The 22,388-nt window shown below is 37.9% G+C and overlaps 1 protein-coding gene across 1 annotated transcript in view; it reads left to right on the forward strand.

The window, feature by feature from the left end:
• LOC114242855 (uncharacterized) overlaps positions 1 to 22,367 on the forward strand; it is a 41,164-nt gene extending 18,797 nt beyond the window's left edge. The window contains exons 4-13 of the mRNA XM_089727507.1: positions 7,090 to 7,342; positions 8,378 to 8,493; positions 9,505 to 9,637; positions 13,484 to 13,657; positions 15,591 to 15,724; positions 17,608 to 17,779; positions 18,576 to 18,683; positions 20,914 to 21,022; positions 21,332 to 21,486; positions 21,914 to 22,367. Of these exons, the coding sequence (XP_089583633.1) occupies positions 7,090 to 7,342; positions 8,378 to 8,493; positions 9,505 to 9,637; positions 13,484 to 13,657; positions 15,591 to 15,724; positions 17,608 to 17,779; positions 18,576 to 18,683; positions 20,914 to 21,022; positions 21,332 to 21,486; positions 21,914 to 22,009 (1,450 nt within the window). The 3' untranslated portion in view covers positions 22,010 to 22,367. The remainder of the gene's footprint in view (positions 1 to 7,089; positions 7,343 to 8,377; positions 8,494 to 9,504; positions 9,638 to 13,483; positions 13,658 to 15,590; positions 15,725 to 17,607; positions 17,780 to 18,575; positions 18,684 to 20,913; positions 21,023 to 21,331; positions 21,487 to 21,913) is intronic.
• Positions 22,368 to 22,388: the final 21 nt, after the last annotated feature.

Genomic DNA, 22,388 nt, shown 5'->3' on the forward strand with positions numbered 1-22,388 from the left:
GACTGATACCGCCATCTTACACCAGTCCCGCATATCCTGCGCGCCCCCTAGCCGCTAGAACATTGCAGGAGGTATGGCCTTAGTCTGAAAAAACGGGCCTTTCAGACTATTTTTGCTAACTGAAACGGCCGACGTTGCAGAGCCTTCGTTTTGCTTCGAGGGCTATGTCGACCGGGCATCCTTGCGGTGAGACGCGCATCTGGTTGCAGTGTTGACCGCGGTAACCCTCTTACACCAGTTCTGACCTCGAGAGGGATCGGACGCTTGGGCCAGAGTGCAGGGAAGTCATTTAGTGGCCCTAAATATCATCTTTAGACCCACGGTCCGCTTCCAATCCCAAGATCGTCCAGTCCCACATACTCCGTGCGTCCAATAAGCGCAGAGACCTCGTAGGAAGTTCGGCTCCAGGTCCAAAAAAGGCTATTTTTGCTTTTAAATCATTTTTATGAGACAAGTAAAAAAAATTCGAATTTAAGAAATATTAAAATTTGGTTAAGATAACGTTTATCGGGTCAGCTCTTTAATGAAGATATTAAATTCGACCGTTAATTAGACCGGAACCTGGTATGGTAGTAACTAACATTAATATCTCTAGTCCAAGTCTATTCCGAAGTCAAATGGGTGTGTCTATTCAAAAATCTCTGGTAAATTTACAATTTGTTGTCTAACCATTGTGTTATTCAAATAGAATCTTTTCAACTTCGTGTCGTGAATATATTGTACGTTTCTCATTTCTTTCTCTCGTCAATATTAAATTTTCTGTATACAACTAGGTCACCAAAAAGGTGAAACACGACCAGCAGCTGTGGAAGCGATCACTGCCGGCGCTACTCAAAACTAATTGGAATTCAGGATGTTCAGTTAATCGAAATTTTGCTCTTGGTATCTGCGCGGCGCTACGTTCAGATAGATGACTTGAGCATAATTGAAGATTTATCTTTCAGACAGGTGTTGCGATAATTGGTTTCGCAGCGGAAAATCGCGGTGCTCGACGGTGCGTGCGGTGGTTACGCTGAATTTGCATAAATTGTTGACATTTTGTTGACGACAAAACAGCGTTTTAATATATTTACCGAAAAGGTGCGTTTTGTATCTATCCGGAAAATTCACGGCAGTGAAAGCGCTTTTTTATTTTATTTACTTAATGCTCCAAATGTGGTTTATGGTAACGTATTTATGTGTATCAAATTCTACATCGAGCAATATTATCGGTGAAGTAATGTGACCGTAATCGCTATAAGTGTGTATGCTGACATTATGGTTCAGTAAGTATATTGCAATTACTTTCGACATTGTTGTTATCCAAGATATTGTTTTTTTTTTTTATTGCTTAGATGTGTGGACGAGCTCACAGCCCACTTGGTGTTAAGTGGTTACTGGAGCCCATAGACATCTACAACGTAAATGCGCCACACACCTTGAGATATAGTTCTAAGGTCTCAGTATTGTCTTGTCATGTATTGATGTTCTTTTTTTAAATATTAGTGAAACCTGATCATGTTCCGCCGTTATTTTTGCTAATTTTATGATAGACATTAATTTCGCGTACGTTAATGGTACTTTACGACATAAACATGCACGGGAATGCCAACAACACCGAGCCTCACAATCTAATAAATTACTTAGGGACGCATAGCAAAATAATTGAATTGAAGTAAATTCAATTCTCCTCCGTCGGGGTCCACTCAAACAGGCCTTCCTAATGTGAAGTTTTTAAATCAACAAATTGAATAAATAAGTTGAAATTAAATAAACTATCATAAGCTAATGCTAATGATAATGGGAAAAAATATCGAAAGTACTAAAGGAAAAGAAAATTGAGAAAGGACATTTATTTTGTATGTCGAAAAAGCCATTTGCTTCCACAATATTGCATAGAACTGTAATTTGTCATTGCTTAACCCCTAAAATAGAATAGATAAAGTTTATAATAAGAACACTATTTATTTATCTTAAAATTAAATTGTTATGTAGCTTTCTTAATTTCGTCATGCAATAAATAATCTGTAAAGAATTTTTATATTCCTTAATAAAGCCTAAACTATACAAATTTTAATATATAGGTACAAATATAGGTACAAAAGAAAACGCCCGTTTCAACTTGTTCGGAGACAGCGACCTTCGAATTCTAAAGCAAGGCGTCGGACAATTGACAAGCTGACTTTTTAATATCAGTGAAAAACAAATTCTATTGGTTCTATTAATTTATTCTCATGTTTATATGTTTAATTAATTGTCAATGCTATCAATATAAATAAGAGTCATGAAGGATTCATTCAACATTTTTATTAAAAATTAGAAGAATAGTTCGAAAATGCTTAACTTAAACAATCATAAAGCTCCAAGCTTTAGTTCACTCGAGTAGCAATTTTGGTGGGCTATATTACATAGTTTGTTTTAGTTCGAGATATTGAGGAGGAAGTGGATGAACATAGATCACGAACATTTTGAATATCGGATTTTTAATGGACGTTTCAATGGAAATTTCAAGTTGTGCCCTACCTAGTATTAGCAGTCGTCGTCGTGGCCTAAAGGATAAGACGTCCGGTGCATTCGTATCGAGCGATGCACTGCTGTTCGAATCTCGCTGGCGGGTACCAATTTTTCTAATGAAATACGTACTCAACAAATGTTCACGATTGACTTCCACGGTGAAGGAATAACATCGTGCAATAAAAATCAAACCCGCAAAATTATAATTTGCGTAATTACTGGTGGTAGGACATCTTGTGAGTCCGCATGGGTAGGTACCACCGCCCCGCCTATTTCTGCCGTGAAGCAGTAATGCGTTTCGGTTTGAAGGGTGGGACAGCCGTTGTGACTATACTGAGACCTTAAAACTATATCTCAAGGTGTGTGGCGCATTTACGTTGTAGATGTCTATGGGCTCCAGTAACCACTTAACACCAGGTGGGCTGTGAGCTCGTCCACACATCTAAGCAATAAAAAATAATAAAAAAATTGCAGTAATTTCCTTAAATATCCTCCGTAAAAATAAAAGATACGTCCAAAAGTCTTCGACTGGTCTTAAATGCATAATCATCAAGGATAATTATTTTTAAGGAGAAGAAATATAGGAGGGTGTAACGAATGTAGCTAAAATGGAAAACTCGAGTATTAAATTTACACGCACGTCTTTAGCCTTACTAGGAGATACGACAGGCGGTCTGTTCTGCAAAAAAAAACCTACACTTGTACTCTTCTGTATCTATACGTTTGCAAGCTTTTTTCAAGCTGCGTTACGAATTCGGGTCAGGCTTGTGTGATGCTTTGCAAAAAGACTTCCTATACCCAATTTTATTCGCGTTTATTTTATGATATCCGATGTTACGAACACCATATAGTTTTTTACTCATGGATAGCGTAGGTGTTGTTTCTAATGCTTTTGTTTTCACTGAGTTTTTTCGTTGTTCGTAATACTATTTATAACACACTAGCGACCCGCCCTCGCTTCGCTTCGGAAACATTAAAACACACATCAAACAAAAAAAAAAAATTAAAAAAATTAAAAAAGTAGCCTATGTTCGACAGGGACAATGTCGGCTTCTAATGGAAAAAGAATTTTTCAAATCGGTCCAATAGTTTCGGAGCCTATTCGAAACAAACAAATCTTTCCTCTTTATAATATTATTACTAGCGACCCGCCCTCGCTTCGCTTCGGAAACATTAAAACACACATGAAACCAAAAAAATAAAATATTAAAAAAAAAAAAAAAGTAGCCTATGTTCATCAGGGACAATGTCGGCTTCTAATGGAAAAAGAATTTTTCAAATCGGTCCAGTAGTTTCGGAGCCTATTCGAAACAAACAAACAAACAAATCTTTCCTCTTTATAATATATAATATTATAGTATAGATATAGATATAGATAATTTAGGTTTAGGAAGTTATGCTTAGGAACGTTACCCTTTTTTTTGCTCACAAAAATAACTCTGTCTTAAGTTGTGGCAGTTTGTTTGACTTAGGGTTTTCCTCCGAAGGCCAACGAGACAATAAGTGGAAACCGAATTATTTAATATTCTTTGGGGATTATTTTCAAACTCGCTTAAACCAGATGTAACTTTATACACAGAGCATTCCTGAATACCTTAAAATGTCAGACAGGGATGCTGTTCCTCTCTTTTCAGGTTCACCATCAGGCCACTCTGTTAGTATAATAAATTGGTACTGTCATTTGAAATATATGAAATTGGCAATTTTTCATAATGAAAATCATAATCATCAAATAGAATTTAGTGAAAATTTCGTTACGTTTATTACCTTTTTTTTTAGAAAGGAAGGATTACTGGTGGTCCGGATGCCTTTCAGTTTCACCAGGACAGGTGGGCGAGCATGGGGTCAGCCAGGAGAATTGAGATTTAGGCACTAATAGCTGCGCGAGCGCCTCCGAAGTTGGTTTAATGGCAGCTGCTTTCCGAATCTACGACTGGATCGTGCTCGCGATGCGCTGAGAAGATCCAGCGAAAAACTCAGCGACCTGATGTTTGAATTAGGTTGCACGTCGAACTCTGTGCCAAGTTAGACCAGTATGGTTATCAAGGTCCCTAAGCCTGTGTGATTAATTACCTATGTAAAGTATATATCTAGCTTATGAACTAAAAAAATACGCTGTAATAACAAAGCGAGTTAAATTTTTAAATATTACCCTATTTGTCATTGTTATGATATTAAGGCAAAATAATAAAATTGTGGTATTGTCATCAATCGTTCATATGTGTAAGTTTTAAAGTTAGACGGCTTGAAATTACTATAAATTACGCTGAACATTCCAAATATAGACGAATAGAGAGGTCAAGCTAATAAAAGCTTATTAAAAACAGATACGAAATTCAATATCTAATCAAGATTTGCAATACTATTTTCTACATAGTATCATGTTGAATAGAGGCAACGACGGCAACTAACGCTTGTTTTTAATTTTCAGTCCAAAAAATAACTTCGCATTAATCGTTTTCACCAAAAACGAAACTTAATTGATTTTCCGAACACGACATTGTCACTGTCTTGGTTAATTGACATAATGTCACATCCACCCCGCCGGCGATGTTCGCTCGTCCTTGGCGTTGACTGTAGAACCAAACTGGATTAATATTAATCCGTTTTCGTATTCGTGGCTGCATCGATTTATGCACGGAGCCGAATCGCGTTTGATGTTCACGATGCATGCTAGGATGCTAGCGCGGAAACTTGCATAATTCAATCAAAATTTCGATTCTGTTGGAGATGCTTATTTATGTCTAATGCAGCTTACTAACGTTTTAGATTTAACTACTCTGCAGCTACAGCTGTAAGAATAGCACCACTGGCATGACGTGAGTACGCACGGATAGATCACACCACCGTGTCTGTTTCTGCCGTGAAGCAGTAATGCGTTTCGGTTTGAAGGGTGGGGCAGCCGTTGTACTGTTAAAACTGAGACCTTAGAACTCATATCTCAAGGTGGGTGGTGGCATTTACTTTATAGAAGTCCGCTAACTACTTAACACCAGGTAGGCTATGAGCTCGTCCACCCATCTAAGCAATAAAAAAACCCTACCTCTTCCCGTGAATGTCGTAAAATGGATTCACCGGAGAATGGACAGCAGCATTTTTTGAATATCATACCAGGGTACTGCGATCACCAGCCGGCTTTTAGTGATGGTACGCATTGTATACTCGCACGGATAGCTACCACTATCCTGCCTATTTTTACGGCGAAGCCATGCTTTCCAATTTGAAGGGTAGGGGACAGACAACCTTTAAACAATACGATCGAAACTTGGACCTAATGTATCAAGATTGGTGTCGGTGAGCATCTTGTGATATCAATGGGCTCTGGTAATCACTTTAGACTAGTTGCGCGCAAATGAAGGGACACGGATTGCAGATTCCGTGTCTGTCACAGTTACTAGTTGAAACTTCAAACTTGTATTAACATAACCTCTTTAAAGTTCATCAACGTCTAGAATTCCTAGCACTTGAGTCTAGCTTGCTTCAGTCATGTATATTAGTTAAATACTAGTTTGAATTGTTGCGGAGAGTTAGTTATTTGATAAATACTAGTGCTAATTGCATTCTTTGTTGTTACTATAATAAATAAATGGTAATGCAGAAACGATTGCAGTATGTTCATTGGTTGTATTATCATGTGAATGTTTAAAAATAGCCCACTGAGTTTCCCGCCGGAACTTCTCAGTGGATCGCTTTTCCGATCCGGTGGTAGATTCTACGAAGCACGGCTCTCGGTAGGGTTCGTGTTAGCAACGTCATCAGGTTTGAGCTCCGCGAGCTCACCTACTAGTTAAGGTTACGCTGAAATAGCCTCTCAAGGCTATCAGTTTAGGTAGGAAAAAAAATGTTTAAAAATCACCATCTCTTAAAATAAATTACTAAAGTATTGTTTTAAGAATGATGGTTAGGAAAGTCAAACCTAAAGTTTGTTTTACAAGACAATCGAAGAAAAAGTTTTTTGTCTATAGAAGTTTGATTCGTGAATTCGAAAGTTTTTCAATTCGTTCTTGTATAAAATATAATTTAACGAAATGAAGCTTTGTCCTGTCGAGCGTAGAGCGTAAGCGAGTTTTAATTGAAATTACTCCTGCTCGCTATTTCTTATGGTCTACATAAATAACACTTTTTGAAGTTAGAATTTTTACGCAGTTTTTTTTTGCAAGAAAAGAAATTCTTTTCGAACAGCAATTATAATTTTATGCTAACTTAGATTTTATTAACGATACGAAATTTTTATATCCATTATGTTGATAGTAAATTCAAGATCAAATTAATTTGTTTTCTCTCTGATCTCAAAATATCCATTAGGTTTCATGAATAATAAATGTTTAAATCCTTGGCGTCAATTTGATCTCAATCAAACTAATAAGGTTAAACATTTCAAATATTTAATGTTGAGAAGCATCTTTTGTGCATTATTTTTGCTAAGCGTTTCAACAAAAGGTTAAATTATAATGGATGGATCTAGTAGCCAACTCTAGCAAGTTCCATTGCTACCATACTACTAGATACATAGTTTCCTTGTTACGGCATTAAGCTTATCAGTAGAAGTTGCCCTCTTAATATAAAATATAAAACAGATTATGTGATTTGTTGTAGAGCAAAAGAACAAGAAAAGAAAATACAAGCTCGTATGAAGTATTTAGCGGAATACAATGAGAAACAGCGCAAGGAGAGAGCCGCTCGCGCTTTCGAAAAACAAAACCGGATCAAACAACGAGTACAGGCAGCAGCTGAAATGGAACTACGAAGGAAGATCACGATGGTGCGACAATGGAGAACGAATGAGAGGAAACGATTAAATAGAGTCAAGAAAGAGCGAGAGGCAAAGCTAAAGAGATTGGAAGAGGAGGTAAAACAAATGTAGATACTAATCAGACGATATTAATGATTGTTTCTTTTACGAACATCTTTCTTCTCCATCTTTGGCAGTTGTCACTTCGACTTCATTCAGCATCTTACTTCGTCTGCTCTTCGCCCTAATTTTAAGTGCTTATAGAAGGGTATTATGGTAAGATTGAACTAGTGACAAAATTATTGGCTATTTCATTATGCTTTTTGTATGAAAGGAAAAGTTCAAAGCATTTTATGTGGGTTGCATTGACAGAAAACTTTGATTACGAGTTGCACGCCATGTACCCTTTTTTCTCACGTTATCGCCGGTAGCCTCTAGGGGCTATTCCGGCTTCTGTGGGCTGATAGGCAATCTTACGTTGCCTAGCCTGAGAGAAGTTGCTAATTTCTGCATCTTAGCAAGAGCAGTGCATTGCTGCATCCAGCGCCGGATCGGAATCGCCAATTTAGCCCACTAAGTTTCTATTTAGCCCGCAAAGTCGCCCTCGCCCAAAACATGCCTTGTTGGATCCCCCGGATTCACTTTTGATGTTTTTAGGTCAAGCACCGGTTACCGTCTTCGTCGCTTGCGACGAAGGGTTCGGTGAACAAATCAACCCACAGACAAAGCCCACTAAGTTTCTCACTGGATGTTCTCAGTGGGTCGCGATTTCGATCCAGTGGTAGATTCTGCGAATCACTGCTTTTGCTAGAGCCAGTGTTAGCAACACTTCCAGTTTGAGCACCGTGAGCTCACCTACACGTTAAGGTGAAGCTGAAATAGCCTCTCAAGGCTATCAGCATCTTAGGTTTCAGCATCAGCATATGTAGGAAAAAAAATCGCAACGCATTGAGAAAATCCGGCGAGTAACTCTGCGGGTTGAGTCTGTGGGCTAAGTTGCACGTCGAACTCTTTTATCGCGTACGGCGAGTTCGACGAGAACGGTGATCGATGCTTGGAATGATGTAATTTTAAAGCATCGTATTTGATTTAAGCTAGGTATTGTTACACGTTGTTTATAGCAGCAGTCTTAGAGCTTTTGTATGTTTATAGGCAAATAGCAAATGGAAGGCAAGAGTCGAAGCGCAGAATCAAAAGATTCAAGAAGAAGCTTTGCTACTAAAACTGTACACTGAAGATATGACGGCAGGAGCCAGAAGACGAGCAAAGTAATACAAATTATATTTAGTCAAATTATCGTAACGTATTAACTAAAAAAAATATTGAAAAAAACAGCTATTCGAAAATTTTAACATTAGCCAATCTGATGAACTCCGAAATTGAGACACTTCAACAAAATAATTCGGTCGCAGCCTCTCGATTTCGGAGTTCATCAGATTCGCTAGTGCTGAAATTTTCGAATAACTGTTTTTTTTTTTTTAGTTCACTTCTTTTTGTTGATCTTAAAGCTGCCCACAGATGAGATCTACAAAGACGTGAAATATCACAACGTGAATACCCATCTTTCTTGTTATGCGGAGCAAATCCGGCTATTAGATTATACCTTCAGACAAAGAAAACGCAATAAACCTGCTTCAGAAGTTATCTCAAACGTACAATGAAAATTTTTACTCTTACAACTTTAGTATAGAATTATGGATGATAGCAAACTCTTTTTTTGTCGGGAACGCAACTTTAATTAATGAAAACTAAACATTTTGTATGTATGTAAGTTTATTCGTACAGCAAATCAGCTTAAGAGAAAATACCTACTAAAAATGATGATGCCACTATCGATTTATGTAATTTTCGTAACGTGATGCGTGTTCACAAGTACTCACTGGCACATTGGCAACGATTACATTAAAATCATTTACTTGCTTGCGATTGTAAGTTTAGAAGAGCTATAGATTGTAAGTGTACTGTTAAAACTGTTGAAACTCTTATCTCAACCCATCTTGGCGGCATTTACATTATAGTTGTCTATGGGCTCTGGTGACCACTTTACACCAGGTATGCGGTGAGCTTATCCACCTATATAAGCAATAAAAAAAAACTAGAACGAATCAACCTTTCAACCTCTAATCCTGTTTGTATTTCGTTTCTCTTACAAAATATTCGTTCTCTGATTATCCGACAACTTAATTACGTACGTAAAACGTTATCCAAGCTTACATGATCTCAAGTGTAATTACAACGCAATAAACTTAATAAGATTCCCTTTTAATGACTCGTTACAGGAAGGCCGAGATTTATGCTTACAACACGGACTTGGAATTGCAGCGGATCAGATTGGCCAACTGGAAGCTTATTCACGGTGGAACGGCAAAAGTGGCTCAGCTCGTGAAGAAAATGGGTGTGGAATTCGAAAAGGTAAAAAATATTGAATATTAGCGACAAGAGTCGTGGCTGATAGATTAATGCTAGTAAGTTTGAAATAGAATAAGAAGAATATAGTTTATTGCACACCAAAACACAACTAACATTAAATAACAGTTAACAGGCAGATATATTTGTACAATAGGCAGTCGTATTGCTAAAAGTGATCTCTTTCAGTTAACCATTTTAATTACAGAAATTTTGAAAATGATAGAGATACAACAGGTATATTGCAGTGTACTTTAACAATAAATTATTTTACATACAATAAATAGATTAAAATAATAAATAGTAAATAATACCGTTTACATATAGTATGAAATGAGTATATGATTTACACACTACTAGACTTACATACACATAATAAATCAACAGTATGGAAATTATAAGCATAATAATATTATACAAAAAAACAATAATAAGCTGATAAGTAGGCAAAATAAAGCTTTTTTTTTGGTTAGTAAGCATAACAATAATTAAATATACAACCGTGGCTTGTTTTTGAAGGATACTACATAATGAATTATTTTATTTTTTGTCTAATAAGAATTAAATATATAAAACCGTGGACTATTTTCGGAGCATACTACAGCTGTATGGGCAGGATGCACACGCCAACAGAACTATCCCACGAAATTTGACCTCAAAACTAAACTTGCCTTCGTCACTTTAGTTCGTAATCAACAAAGTTCGGCGCTGACGGAAACGTCAACTGTCAACTATGATTTCACAATGAAAGTAAAGTCAACTTTGGCAAACTATGTACATATACTTACTACATATTTATCTTTATTATTAACAACACAACATAGTTTTTTTTTTTTTTTTTTATGATTGAAAGTTTACTGGTGGCCCGAAGGCCTTTCCAGTTTCACCAGGACAGGTGGGCGAGCAAAGGCTCAGCCAAGAGGGGTGGGATTTGCTAACAACTGCCCGAGCGCCTCCGAAGGAGACCTAACAACTCAAGAGCAATTGTTTCGCGAATGAATCTACTACCGGATCGGAATCGCGACCCGCTGAGAAGATCCGGCGAGAAACTCAGCGGGCTGATGCATGGGTTAGGTTGCACGTCGACCTCTTTGTCGAGTTCGACGAGTACGGTTACCGGGGTCCCTAAGCCTACCCCTAGTATTAGAGCTGAAGGCATCTAATGCAAAGGTTATTGGATCTGATGGATCCGTAAGGACGTGTCTAGGGCGTCGACGGTGACTGGCTCCTGCATGATCAGGATTCGGGGAGTAGTCAGCGGCGGCAACGATAAGGCGATTATCATGACGCATAGCCTTATCGAAGTATCGTTCCGACGCTGACTTCATGTCTTTCCGAATTGATTCGAGGCCCAGGTCGTCGTGTAGGTCAACGTTCCTCACGAACCACGGAGCCCCGACAGCTAACCTGCAAAAGCGGGATTGTAGAGATTGGAGGGTGTCTATGTGTGTGCGGGCCGCGTGAGCGAACACCACACTCGCGTAAGTCATGACGGGCCTTATGCAAGTTTTGTAAAGTGTCACCTTGTTCCGAAGGGACATTTTACTCCGCTTACAGATCATGGGGTAGAGTCTACCGAGAATAAACGCGGCACGGTCACGGACTGATTTTATATGCGGGTGGAATGTCATCGATGCATTCAGGGTAACGCCCAGGTACTTGACCTTCCTGGCCCAGGGTATGGGTTGTCTAAAGAGAGTAATCGGGGGTGTGAGATTCCTCCTCCTAATCCGGGAGGAAATCCGTGTGGAGCTTCCCCTCTGAAATAGCACCGCAGTACTTTTCGCTGGGTTGATGTCTATGCGCCATTTTCGGAACCACTCTCCTAGGGCTAGGGCTGCGCTCTGAAGCTTCTTCGCGATTAGGGACTTATTTCTACTAGAATAGTAAACAGTCGTGTCGTCGGCGAATAAAGCTAAATGGGTCGGCGGCGACCGGGGAATATCGTTGACGAATAAGCTAAATAGGAGGGGTGAGAGGACAGAGCCTTGCGGGACTCCAGCTGTGAGAGGTCGTGGGGAGGAGCGGGTTCCCTCGACTCGATATCGAAAAGAGCGGTTCGACAAGAAGTCCCGTATGATGAGCACGAGACTATCCGGCACGCCCATGTTGAATAGTTTGAAAATCAAACCATTGTGCCAGACTTTGTCGAACGCTTTTGCGACATCGAAGAAGAGAGCTCCCGTGTATAACGGCTTTGGTCGATTAAGCCCCACAAGAATGTGCTCCGTGAGGCGGTGCACCTGTTGAACGCATGAGTGATTTGTACGGAATCCAAATTGTTCATCGATGAGAATGCCCTTGGATGAGACGAAGTCTCTGAGGCGTTTGTAGAGCAGACGCTCATACAGTTTGCCTAGAGACATGAGGAGGCTAATCGGGCGGTAGCTCGTCGGATGATTTTTTGGTTTACCGGGTTTATGTATGCCGATAACGTCCGCTTCTTTCCACACCGCGGGAAAGATACAGTTCGCCATAGCGGCATTGAAAATAGATGCCAACATCACGATGAGTTGGACGGGTAGAAGTTTAATAACGCGGTTAGATATACCGTCGGAACCGGGAGCCTTGCGAGGACGTAGGTCTTTGATCAAGTCTTTAACTTCTATCGGGGTGACGGGTGGTAACGCATCCGATGGTGGCAAGGAGGCTCTGCGTTCTACCTCACTGTCTACTAATTCTACATGAACAGGGTCCACGGATTGAGTGCTGGGCGTGCACTGGGTTTGCAATGTATCGGCCAGCAGCTCTGCTTTTTCGTCATCATCGAACGCCGCGAGTCGGCCTGAGGGGCCTACGAGGGGGGGCATAGTTACTACCGTATCCGATTTGAGAGCACGAGCTAAGCGGTAGTAAGACCTTTGGGAGGGCGCGAGTCCTTCTAAGAAATCAGACCATCTGGCATCTCGGACTTCGGCGATGCGAGACTTTACGTCGCGTTGTAGGGCACGCATTCGAATACGATTTTCCGCGGTAGGATACCTGTCGTAGGCGCGTATCGAGGCGTTCTTAGCTCTAAGGAGTTCCCTAATATCGTCGGACAATTTGAAGCGGTGAAGGAAGTCCTCCGCTACAACTTGTTTCGATGACCTATCTAATGTCGAGGTGATGTGTGACGTTAAGATGTCTATGGCTTCAGCGGTATCCTGAGGAGACGGGATAGAGTCCGGGTTAAACGGGAGCGATGGTGGATCAGATTCAGCCAGGCTGATGCCCAGCGTATGCCAATCCACCACAGTCCTCATGACGGGAACGGAATCGGGAGCGACAACATAGTATATTGTCAGATGAAGTACTAAAATGTGTGTCTCTCTAGTTTTTATTGAGGAATAAGTGTGTATAGCATCTCTTTTTTTTTTTTTTTCCTACCTAAGCTGATAGCCTTGAGAGGCTATTTCAGCGTAATCGTGACAAGTAGGTGAGCTCACGGGGCTCAAACCTGACGACGATGCTAACACGAACCCTAGTAAGAGCCGTGCTTCGCAGAATCTACCACCGGATCGGAAACGCGACCCACTGAGAAGATCCGGCGAGAAACTCAGTGGGCTGTGTCTGAGAGTTATAGTATCTCTCTTGTAAAGCGAGTTTTTATATAGAATTTGTATGGCAGATGTGAACAGTGACGTCATTGTACAGTTTAATGATATCTCTGTTTATTTTTTAATTAAAACAGATAAAACTTTTTTTTTAGTTGTCGTCTCTTATATTATGTTTAGCTTCTTATGTGACACCAAGAAACGTGAGCATCAAAATAAGATTTTTTTTCTTCTTCTTTATTAAGAATCTTTTCGTGAGACCTCCACTTTTAGTGACGTCTGTTTTATCATATTGACCGTTGTGTTATCTTGATAGTCAAAGCGAGGAGCAAAAGGAATGAGTCCAGAATTAGCTCAACGTCTTGCCGTTGAAGCGATGTCGACGGCGGTATCGACGCAAGGCGATGCTCTAATGACCCTGGGACAGGCTCGTGCCAGAATGGACATGGAGACAGTACTACCATCAGCTCCGATAAAATTACTTGATGAGGTAAGACAAAAATGACTTTAGAAGTTTCCTTGTAGCATTCTAAAGAGGTAGGAGATTTGGAATTTTGAATAAAGCTCAGAACTTAATGATCTTTTTAAAAATATACAATTAATATTAGGTTTTTCATTAATTTCTATACTAATATTATAAAGAGGAAAGATTTGTTTGTTTGTTTGTTTCGAATAGGCTCCGAAACTACTGGACCGATTTGAAAAATTCTTTTTCCATTAGAAGCCGACATTGTCCCTGATGAACATAGGCTACTTTTTTTATTTTATTTTTTATTTTATTTTTTGTTTTCATGTGTGTTTTAATGTTTCCGAAGCGAAGCGAGGGCGGGTCGCTAGTTTATATAGTATTTATATTGAGATTTTTAACTTCCCAAATGATTCGATTTTGATTATCTTAGTTTTTAACCTTAACAATCTTTAAATTAATACGTGAAACAAAAACTTTGTATCCCTTTTTACGAAATTTGCGCGGACGGAGGAGTATGAAATTTTCCACACTTATAGAGAATATAGAGAAGAAGTGCACAATGCTAATATTTTCTTAAAATAATGCATAAAAGATGACCTCTAGTATGTATAAATTAGCATTGATGACATTACTCTTACCATTAGAACATTGTGAAACAAACTGTCATGTTTTCTTGAGAATTTGACCAAATAGGATAACACTCTGGTCGTTTTTATCACGTCCATTTACATTCAGGGAACGCTCTAACCGACGGGATTTAATAATATTTTGATCGAATATAATCTGAATCTTGAAAACTACTCGCGTCGTGTTTTCACAGCAGGCTCGGTTCGGCGAATAGTAATGTAGTAATTTATGTAGGTTCACTTGCGTATTCTCCGTCTTTGCTCTTATTGGTTTGACCTTCGTCACGAATTGCATGGACCCTTCAACATCTTTTCTTGTTTGTATTAGCATATTGGTTTTCTATTGTTTTTATATATATGTTTATATGAACTGAGAGGGTGTGCATGAATTGCGAGGGTCAGAAAGTGGATTGTTGTTTTTTTTTTATTATTATTATAATAAGGGATGAGCGATTCGTTTTTCGCACCTTTTCTATATTTTTTTTTATTGTGTAGATATTTGAATAAGCTCATAGGCCATCTATAGTTAAGTATTGACCGAGACCCGTGGACATTATAATGTTATTGCCGTTATTGGTTCGTAGTATGCGTAATTACGGGTGGTAGAGTTTCTTTCTAGAGAGTTTATTTTGAAGGGTGAGACAGTTATCTATACTAATATATAAATCTACAGTGGTTTTTACGGATGTTCCGTTTTTTTTTTTATTGCTTATATGGGTGGACGAGCTCACAGCCCACCTGGTGTTAAGTGGTTACTGGAGCCCATAGACATCTACAACGTAAATGCGCCACCCAACTTGAGATATAAGTTCTATGGTCTCAAGTTTAGTTACAACGGCTGTATTACTGCTTCACGGCAGAAATAGGCGGGGTGGTGGTACCTACCCGTACGGACTCACAAGAGGTCCTACTACCAGTAAAAAAACGTTATAACTATTGAACCATGCATCCCATTGACTTGACATCCATGTAGAAAATACATATAGGTACTTAATGGATAGGCTAATGTTTATATGAGTGTTGGATTCCCTAATAATAATGACAATAGATAATAATGTTAATTTTAAATGCCCAGCGAAGCGGCCGAGTACGGCTAGTTATACAATAAAATTGAGACTTCATATCTCACGTTTGATGGCGACAATCACTTTGTCATTCCTAAAGACACTGGTAACCACTGAATACCAGATAGATCGTAACTCATCATCAGCTACCCTAACTCGCAATCAGAACGCTACGCTCAATCTCAACACTTTTCAATACACACATGAGTTCTAGGCCCTTCTACGCTTAGCATTCATTAGATATTCGTTTATTTTCTTTATCAGATGCTAGAGGCGGCGGTTAGAGAATTTGCACGTCGCCGGATACATCGTCTACTCAGGGACGTGGAGCGGATGGTATTTACTAAAGCGTCACAAGTATTCTTCAGGAACTATCGCCCGACCACCGAAAAGAAACGGTAAAAATATTATATTATACGAATTTATTTGCGTAGATAAGAAAACGATTTGGCGGTATTGTATCGTACTAGTGGTCCCACAGTAGTCGAAACTCGACTATAATTAATTGAAATTATAAGTTTCAGCATTATTATGGTCCTATTGTTACAGATTTCGCCAAGACTTACACTATTTACAAATACTTGTAATATTAAAGATAAACAATACTAACCTATTCTCATTGACTACAGACTTTAAGCAATAACAATAGTTTAACAATAAAGAAAAAGTATAATATGTTTGTGTGTCAAATACGTGGTAGTGTGTGTAATGTTTTCTTTATTGATTTAATGTATTTTTTATGCATTATTTCAAAAAAGTATCAGCATTGTGCACTGCTTCTCTATATTCTCTATAAGTGTGGGAAATTTCACGTAATTTTCGTAAAAAGGGCACAAAGTTTTTGCATCACGTATTAATATATGGATTGCTTCTGCCTGTTCTAACGATGGAGTTGATGGATAATACGAGGACTATAATACTAATTTTGCGAATGATGGAGATGTTGAAAGAGGTTAATTGAGTTCAAAAATATATCCTTTCTGATGTCTTTAAATGTGTATTAACTTAAATGATATTAAGCTTTATTCTTCAGAAATCGGTAAAATAGTTTTGCTTTAACATATGTCTCTTCCAGACCCTTCCACAGAAATTGAAACATTTCCTTCTCCACATTATTGTGCAATCGCTTTAGTATCGTTCCATCATTGAGCGGCGTCACCATCTGGTAATTAGCCGGACTGAGAATCATCGATCTTCTCATTGCTCGAGTCGTTACAGACTTAAGCTACTGTACCGCAGTGTCCTATGATATTCCTGGTTGCAGAGGCTTATTTTAATCAAGGATTTATGATATTTGATTTCTGGTCTTTTTTTTATTGCCATTTTAGGCAGACGAGCATACGGCTCACCTGGTGGTGAGTGGTTACCGTCGCCCATGGGCTTCAGCAATGCCAGGGGCAGAGCCAAGCCGCTGCCTGTCACTGGTCGTACGTACTCTAGTTCCGTATGCCATGATATCCTTGTGGCCTACAGGATAAGACACCGAACGTACTCGTATCAAGTGATAGGACTATGCCGGTTTTGAAATCCGCAGATAGGTACGTACATTATACACGTCCTAATACATGTTCATGAATGATTTCTAGGATAGAGAAATTTTTCTTTGAACTGTCGTTGATGGTGAGCAGATGCTTGATTTCTATGGTTTCCGGTAACCACTTAACACCTGGTAACCACTTAACTCTGGTGAGTGCTCGGAGGAATTGTTCGAGATGATACCGACATCTCGTTTTTAGCATCGCACCGCCCGCCACCGGAGTAGAGTTCATCCATACTACCTGGAGCCACTGCGGTCATCCACAGTGCGTTTCCAGAGGTCTTTTTTGCCACGTACCATCCGGCTATAGAATGAGCTCCCCTCCACGGTGTTTCCCGAGCGCTATGACCTGTCCTTCTTCAAACGAGGCTTGTGGAGAGTATTAAACGGTAGGCAGCGGCTTGGCTCTGCCCCTGGCATTGCTGACGTCCATGAGCGACGGTAACCACTCACCATCAGGTGGGCCGTATGCTCGTCTGACTATACGGCTACAAAAAAAAAAAAATTAAGAAAAAACACAATGTGGGTTAAGCTCGCCCACCTATCTAGACACTAGAAAGGGGGTTTCCAGTACTCATAGCATAGGTTACAATCCTGATTTGGGACCAATTATTTACATTATTTATTTACAAGTCTCGGCTCACAAAAAATATTGTTAAAATTAATAGTGATCGAAAAAAAGGCTTGTGGTATATAACTTGTTTTTTTTTTTAAATTTAATTAATTGTTTCTTTCATTGATCAGTACAAAAATGCCTCGCTGGTCTGTACAAGTCGCGGCGGAGTTGGCCCGTCAGTACATAGACGTCCACGGCGGTGGGGGATCCATATGCTTTGGGGATATTACCAAAATTGCCGCCGAGACTACTGCTGAAACTGAAATGAAGGCTGTTAAAGATAGACTTCCCACTCCCGTGGTAAGTAGCGGTCACAGCCATAAAGAAGCAGATATGTAAACAACACAGAATACTGCGTTATTTACGCTCACATTCAAAGTTCTCGCGCAACAAAGAACCACAAAATATGATCGTATTTTAAAGTACTACGAGTAGGTGTTCGTCCATTTATTGAAAGTTAATCATAATCACTGACACATCAACAATCTTTAAACATTTTCTCTTTTGTGATATAAATTATGAATAAAACAATTAATTCCAAACAAATAACTGATGAAAAAATAACATCAAAGAAAAAAAAAAGTTCCGAGGGAGCACATAAAAAATTGAGTCGAACTGAGAACCTCCTTTTTGAAGTCGATTAAAATTAGTCCTCAGCTAGAAGAGAAAATATTATTTAACTGATTTATCATTGCCTATCTATAGATATGACGTACCTTTTTTTATATACCTAAATGTATTCTTATCAAAGTGTAAGTTTTGGCATCACCAAATCTTCTTTTATGTGCCTTTTTGGTCATGGTTGATTCTGGGAATTGTAGCTATAGCTTCAGAACATAGTCCTTTAAATAATCTTCCCCCTATGCTTTCATTTGTTTCGACACTTGCAGAAGAAGCTAGTCTCGATCTCATAATTTGTATACTGGGAAAAATGTCATAGTATCACTAATGTAATTCATGACGGTGGTAGTAACAAAACGAATTTGACCGCATTAAGGTTTTAGTTTGATCGGTGCTTGTAAACAAACAACTCAACTGTTCATGTATATTCTTAGTGTGGTATATCACTAAACTGAGATACGGTATTCTATTGCAGCCTTCGATGACGAAATTGGCTGAAGTGACGTTTACGGATCGTGTCGAAGATCTTCCCGACCCGGTCGCGGTTGGAAGCTATTTGCCAGAGAGAAAGAAACTTCTTGAGGTTAGTGAAGTATCCGACTAAGTGGACTTTACAAAATCCATGAACATTCTAGATGGATTTTTAAATGTATACTATTGCTAAACTATAATATAGAAATGATCATATGTGTTTTATATTCGATTTAATGTCGAAAATGTTTCCGTGCTACATTCAAAATTTAACATGAATACTGGAATTGTGAAATTGAATTTTAAAACAGAATCATTTTAAAAAAGGCTTGATACATCATTTTTTCGACCACTAGATTAAACTTTGAGATCTATCATTAATTAAAGTCACATCCCAAAAGTGGCTTTATTTATGGATAGCTAGAGCAAACTGCGATTTGAAAACTTCGAAAAATTTAATCCATTAATTTAAAATTTTCGCTTTGTTATATAACCCTGTAACCATCCCAGACAACTTTGTATACAGTTATAGATTCTAGAACAGTCGGGTAGAGCGACATTTGAATATTGTGCTAACTATTGTCTAATTTTGCATAATAATATTTCTTGATATCTTCATTGATTTTAGTAACAGTAGTTTTAATTTTATCTACAACTTACGAATACCCAAGAAAATACTGTTAATTGTATATCTATAAATCTATAAATTTTGTAATTAAACGTAAAACTTAACGTACTGAAGTGAAACTCCAACCAACGGCTCCCCCCCATAATAGCTTCCTCAAGCATTACATACTTTACTCTAACTAAAGCTGCAAAATTTACGAGCCTCCCAAAAGTGATTGCTGTTTTCGTGTGCAATACACCTATGTCGTTCTCGTGAGTTATTTTGTTACAATTGGGATGAATCGTTGCTTTGATGAAATCGTAAATAATCCCCACAACGTTGTCGTACGACGACCGAACTCGAACTTTCCATTATTGTATGCTATCACCACTGAAATAATTACAAGATTGGCCTTGTTACTTATTCTAAAAAAAATATTGTTGCGCCATCAAAGCTTAACTAGAAATGCCAAGTACTTAAGAGAAACGTTAACCGGAATAAGCCTCATAAAATTTTCAATACACAAGTCTAAGAGTCTTATTGTAATATCATAAATTATAGAAATCATCAAGCAACTGTTAAAATAGCCTTGTACTAATGATAGTAACAATAGTTCCAATACAAGGTTGTAGGTTGTTTGTAGACAAAAGCGTTTGTTGAATTTAAAGTGTATCCATTTCTGGGTACTGGCTTATAGATGCTATTTGTCCCCTATAAATCTGTCGGTCACTGTGATTCCTAAATATACATTTTTTTAAGAAGTTCCTCTTTATTCCAACGATTGAAATCATACATAATAATATAATCCTTTGTTTCGGCTTTATAGCCACATTTACTGTACTACCTTTACTAAAACAAAAGTACAAGATATATTTTTCTCATTTTTAATACAAATTGAAAAGCTTCTATAATTAGTTTAAATATCAATTGAATGAACAATGTATACTAGTTTCAATATCATGTTTCCAAAATCACCACTAGAACAGGTATTTACATACCAAAAGCACTAACTGTGATAACGATGGAAATCAATCCAGATAGTTACATTTTTTAGTGTACTGATTCTAGCAAAATGTTTATTACATTTTAGACTAAAGTAATTGATAAGAGTCAAATAGTCAATTGAGATATTTCGGTAACCTGAAAAAGAGTTTTAGATTTGATTATTTGTCTATATTACTGCTATATTCATAGAAGAGAAATGAATTACATATTTGTTGATGTCACACAGTTTGGAATCGTTTCAACTGTTAATGTATCATCATCATCATCATTGTTTCCTATTACCCTCTGCTGGGGTGTAGGGTTCGAATTAATGTTAATTAATTAATTAGTTAATTAGTTAATGTGTGATCTATACTAATATTATAAAGAGGAAAGATTTGTTTGTTTGTTTGTTTCGAATAGGCTCCGAAACTACTGGACCGATTTGAAAAATTCTTTTTCCATTAGAAGCCGACATTGTCCCTGATGAACATAGGCTACTTTTTAAAAAAAAAAAATTATTTTATTTTTTTGGTTTCATGTGTGTTTTAATGTTTCCGAAGCGAAGCGAGGGCGGGTCGCTAGTAAAATATAAATGTCATGTATCTCGTCTTCATAAATGATTGATTAGTTCACTTCTGTATACAGCAGCTGTGTTTTTAATGTAGGTAATATGTATAGTGCAGGTTAGCAGATTTTAATCAAATTTAGCGAATAGTAAATAGAATGATTTGATTTTACATTTTTATAGATGATCAATGCAGCAGCGAAGCTGTTGTCAAAATCAGTAAGTCAGAGAGTGCAGAAAGGTATGGATATAACCATAGGGAAAGTGACGCTCCCCCACATGAGGAACCCGAGTAAGTAAATATGAAATGTGGTAAATTTAATTAGCCATATCCACCACATACTCACCGGCAGAAGCGAATTGCCATTCTGGAGAATACGTCATCACCAATGTATAGTTAGCCTGTGTCTTATTTTGTCTCCGAATGTCGTCACACGTAATAAAGTAACGTTCGTTATGTAAAATTTTCTTGATAAAAAAAAGAACTTTCGAATTCTCTAGAATCAAAATTATATTTGAGCCCGTGTTTGAATTAAGACAGTGGTATGGCATTGCTATACAAAAAGTGGAATATTAACTAAAGCACATTTATTCATATTAGTGGAGTGGGGTGAAGCTGTAGAAGGACTAGCAGAAGCCGTGATCGATAGCAGAGTAAATGCTGATTCGGCTGATATCAGACGCACGGGATTGTTCCTGTCCCACAGGATCTTGAGATCATTGCTTATTGATATGAAGGAGGAGAAACAAAAAAAGGTGAAAAACTTTTAGGATTTATCATCTATAATGTCTATCTAATTAATAAATATAATTATAATAACGTCTATCTATAATCACCACAGGAGAAGCTAGTCGAGAAAAGGAGACTGTCACAAATGCATTTAAGATATTACGTAGACGCAGCCAGACGTGGCTGCCGACACATATCCTTATATTCATGAAGTCACATACTGCAAAATTCTCCGACTTCTATTATTATGATCATAGAATAATATTTTCCATACACTTTTTACCCCTAATAGCGTGGTGCATACTTTTTACACGATCTCGATATTTTAGCTTAGTTTAGGTATAGGTAAGGTTTGGGCTTTGATTAATGTCAATCATGATTAGTGTTTTATAGATTTTAGATTTTAATTGTTGATTAGGTATATATTAATATGTATCTACTTTTATTTTGCAGAGAAACAGCTTATCATCGACTTGGTCGGATAATGTTATTCAGAAAGACTTTTATGTGCCTGGAGAGGTAAAGTTTAGTGCCAAAGAAGCTAATTGAAAAAATGTTTCCGGGAAAACTATAGATTTTAATTACACTGATATTATATGTTGAATTTTATAATTGTTCGATCTTTTTTTGGACTTTTTACTCGATCGGGAAAAAATTAACTTTGATAGCTTTTTTTCTATTATAGATTATGTACTGGAATTTAACTGTTTGTCGATTAATCTACTAATTTTGTAGTTTTATTGTTTTGATAATTTGATTTTGTCTTTGACATCGTTTGAAATAAATATCGACAATGAACGTAGTGATTTTCATTTTACATCAAACATTTTGATAGGTTTTTTAAAGATCCGGAAATTACTTTTCGATCTTGGATTATCAGCTTAGACTGGCTGTCAGCTTAAATCTTGGTGGCCAGAGTTTAAGTACA

The sequence above is a fragment of the Bombyx mandarina genome, chromosome 05 (genome assembly GCF_030267445.1).
Source record: "Bombyx mandarina strain Sakado chromosome 05, ASM3026744v2".
In the NCBI taxonomy this organism is placed as follows: Eukaryota; Metazoa; Arthropoda; class Insecta; order Lepidoptera; family Bombycidae; genus Bombyx; species Bombyx mandarina.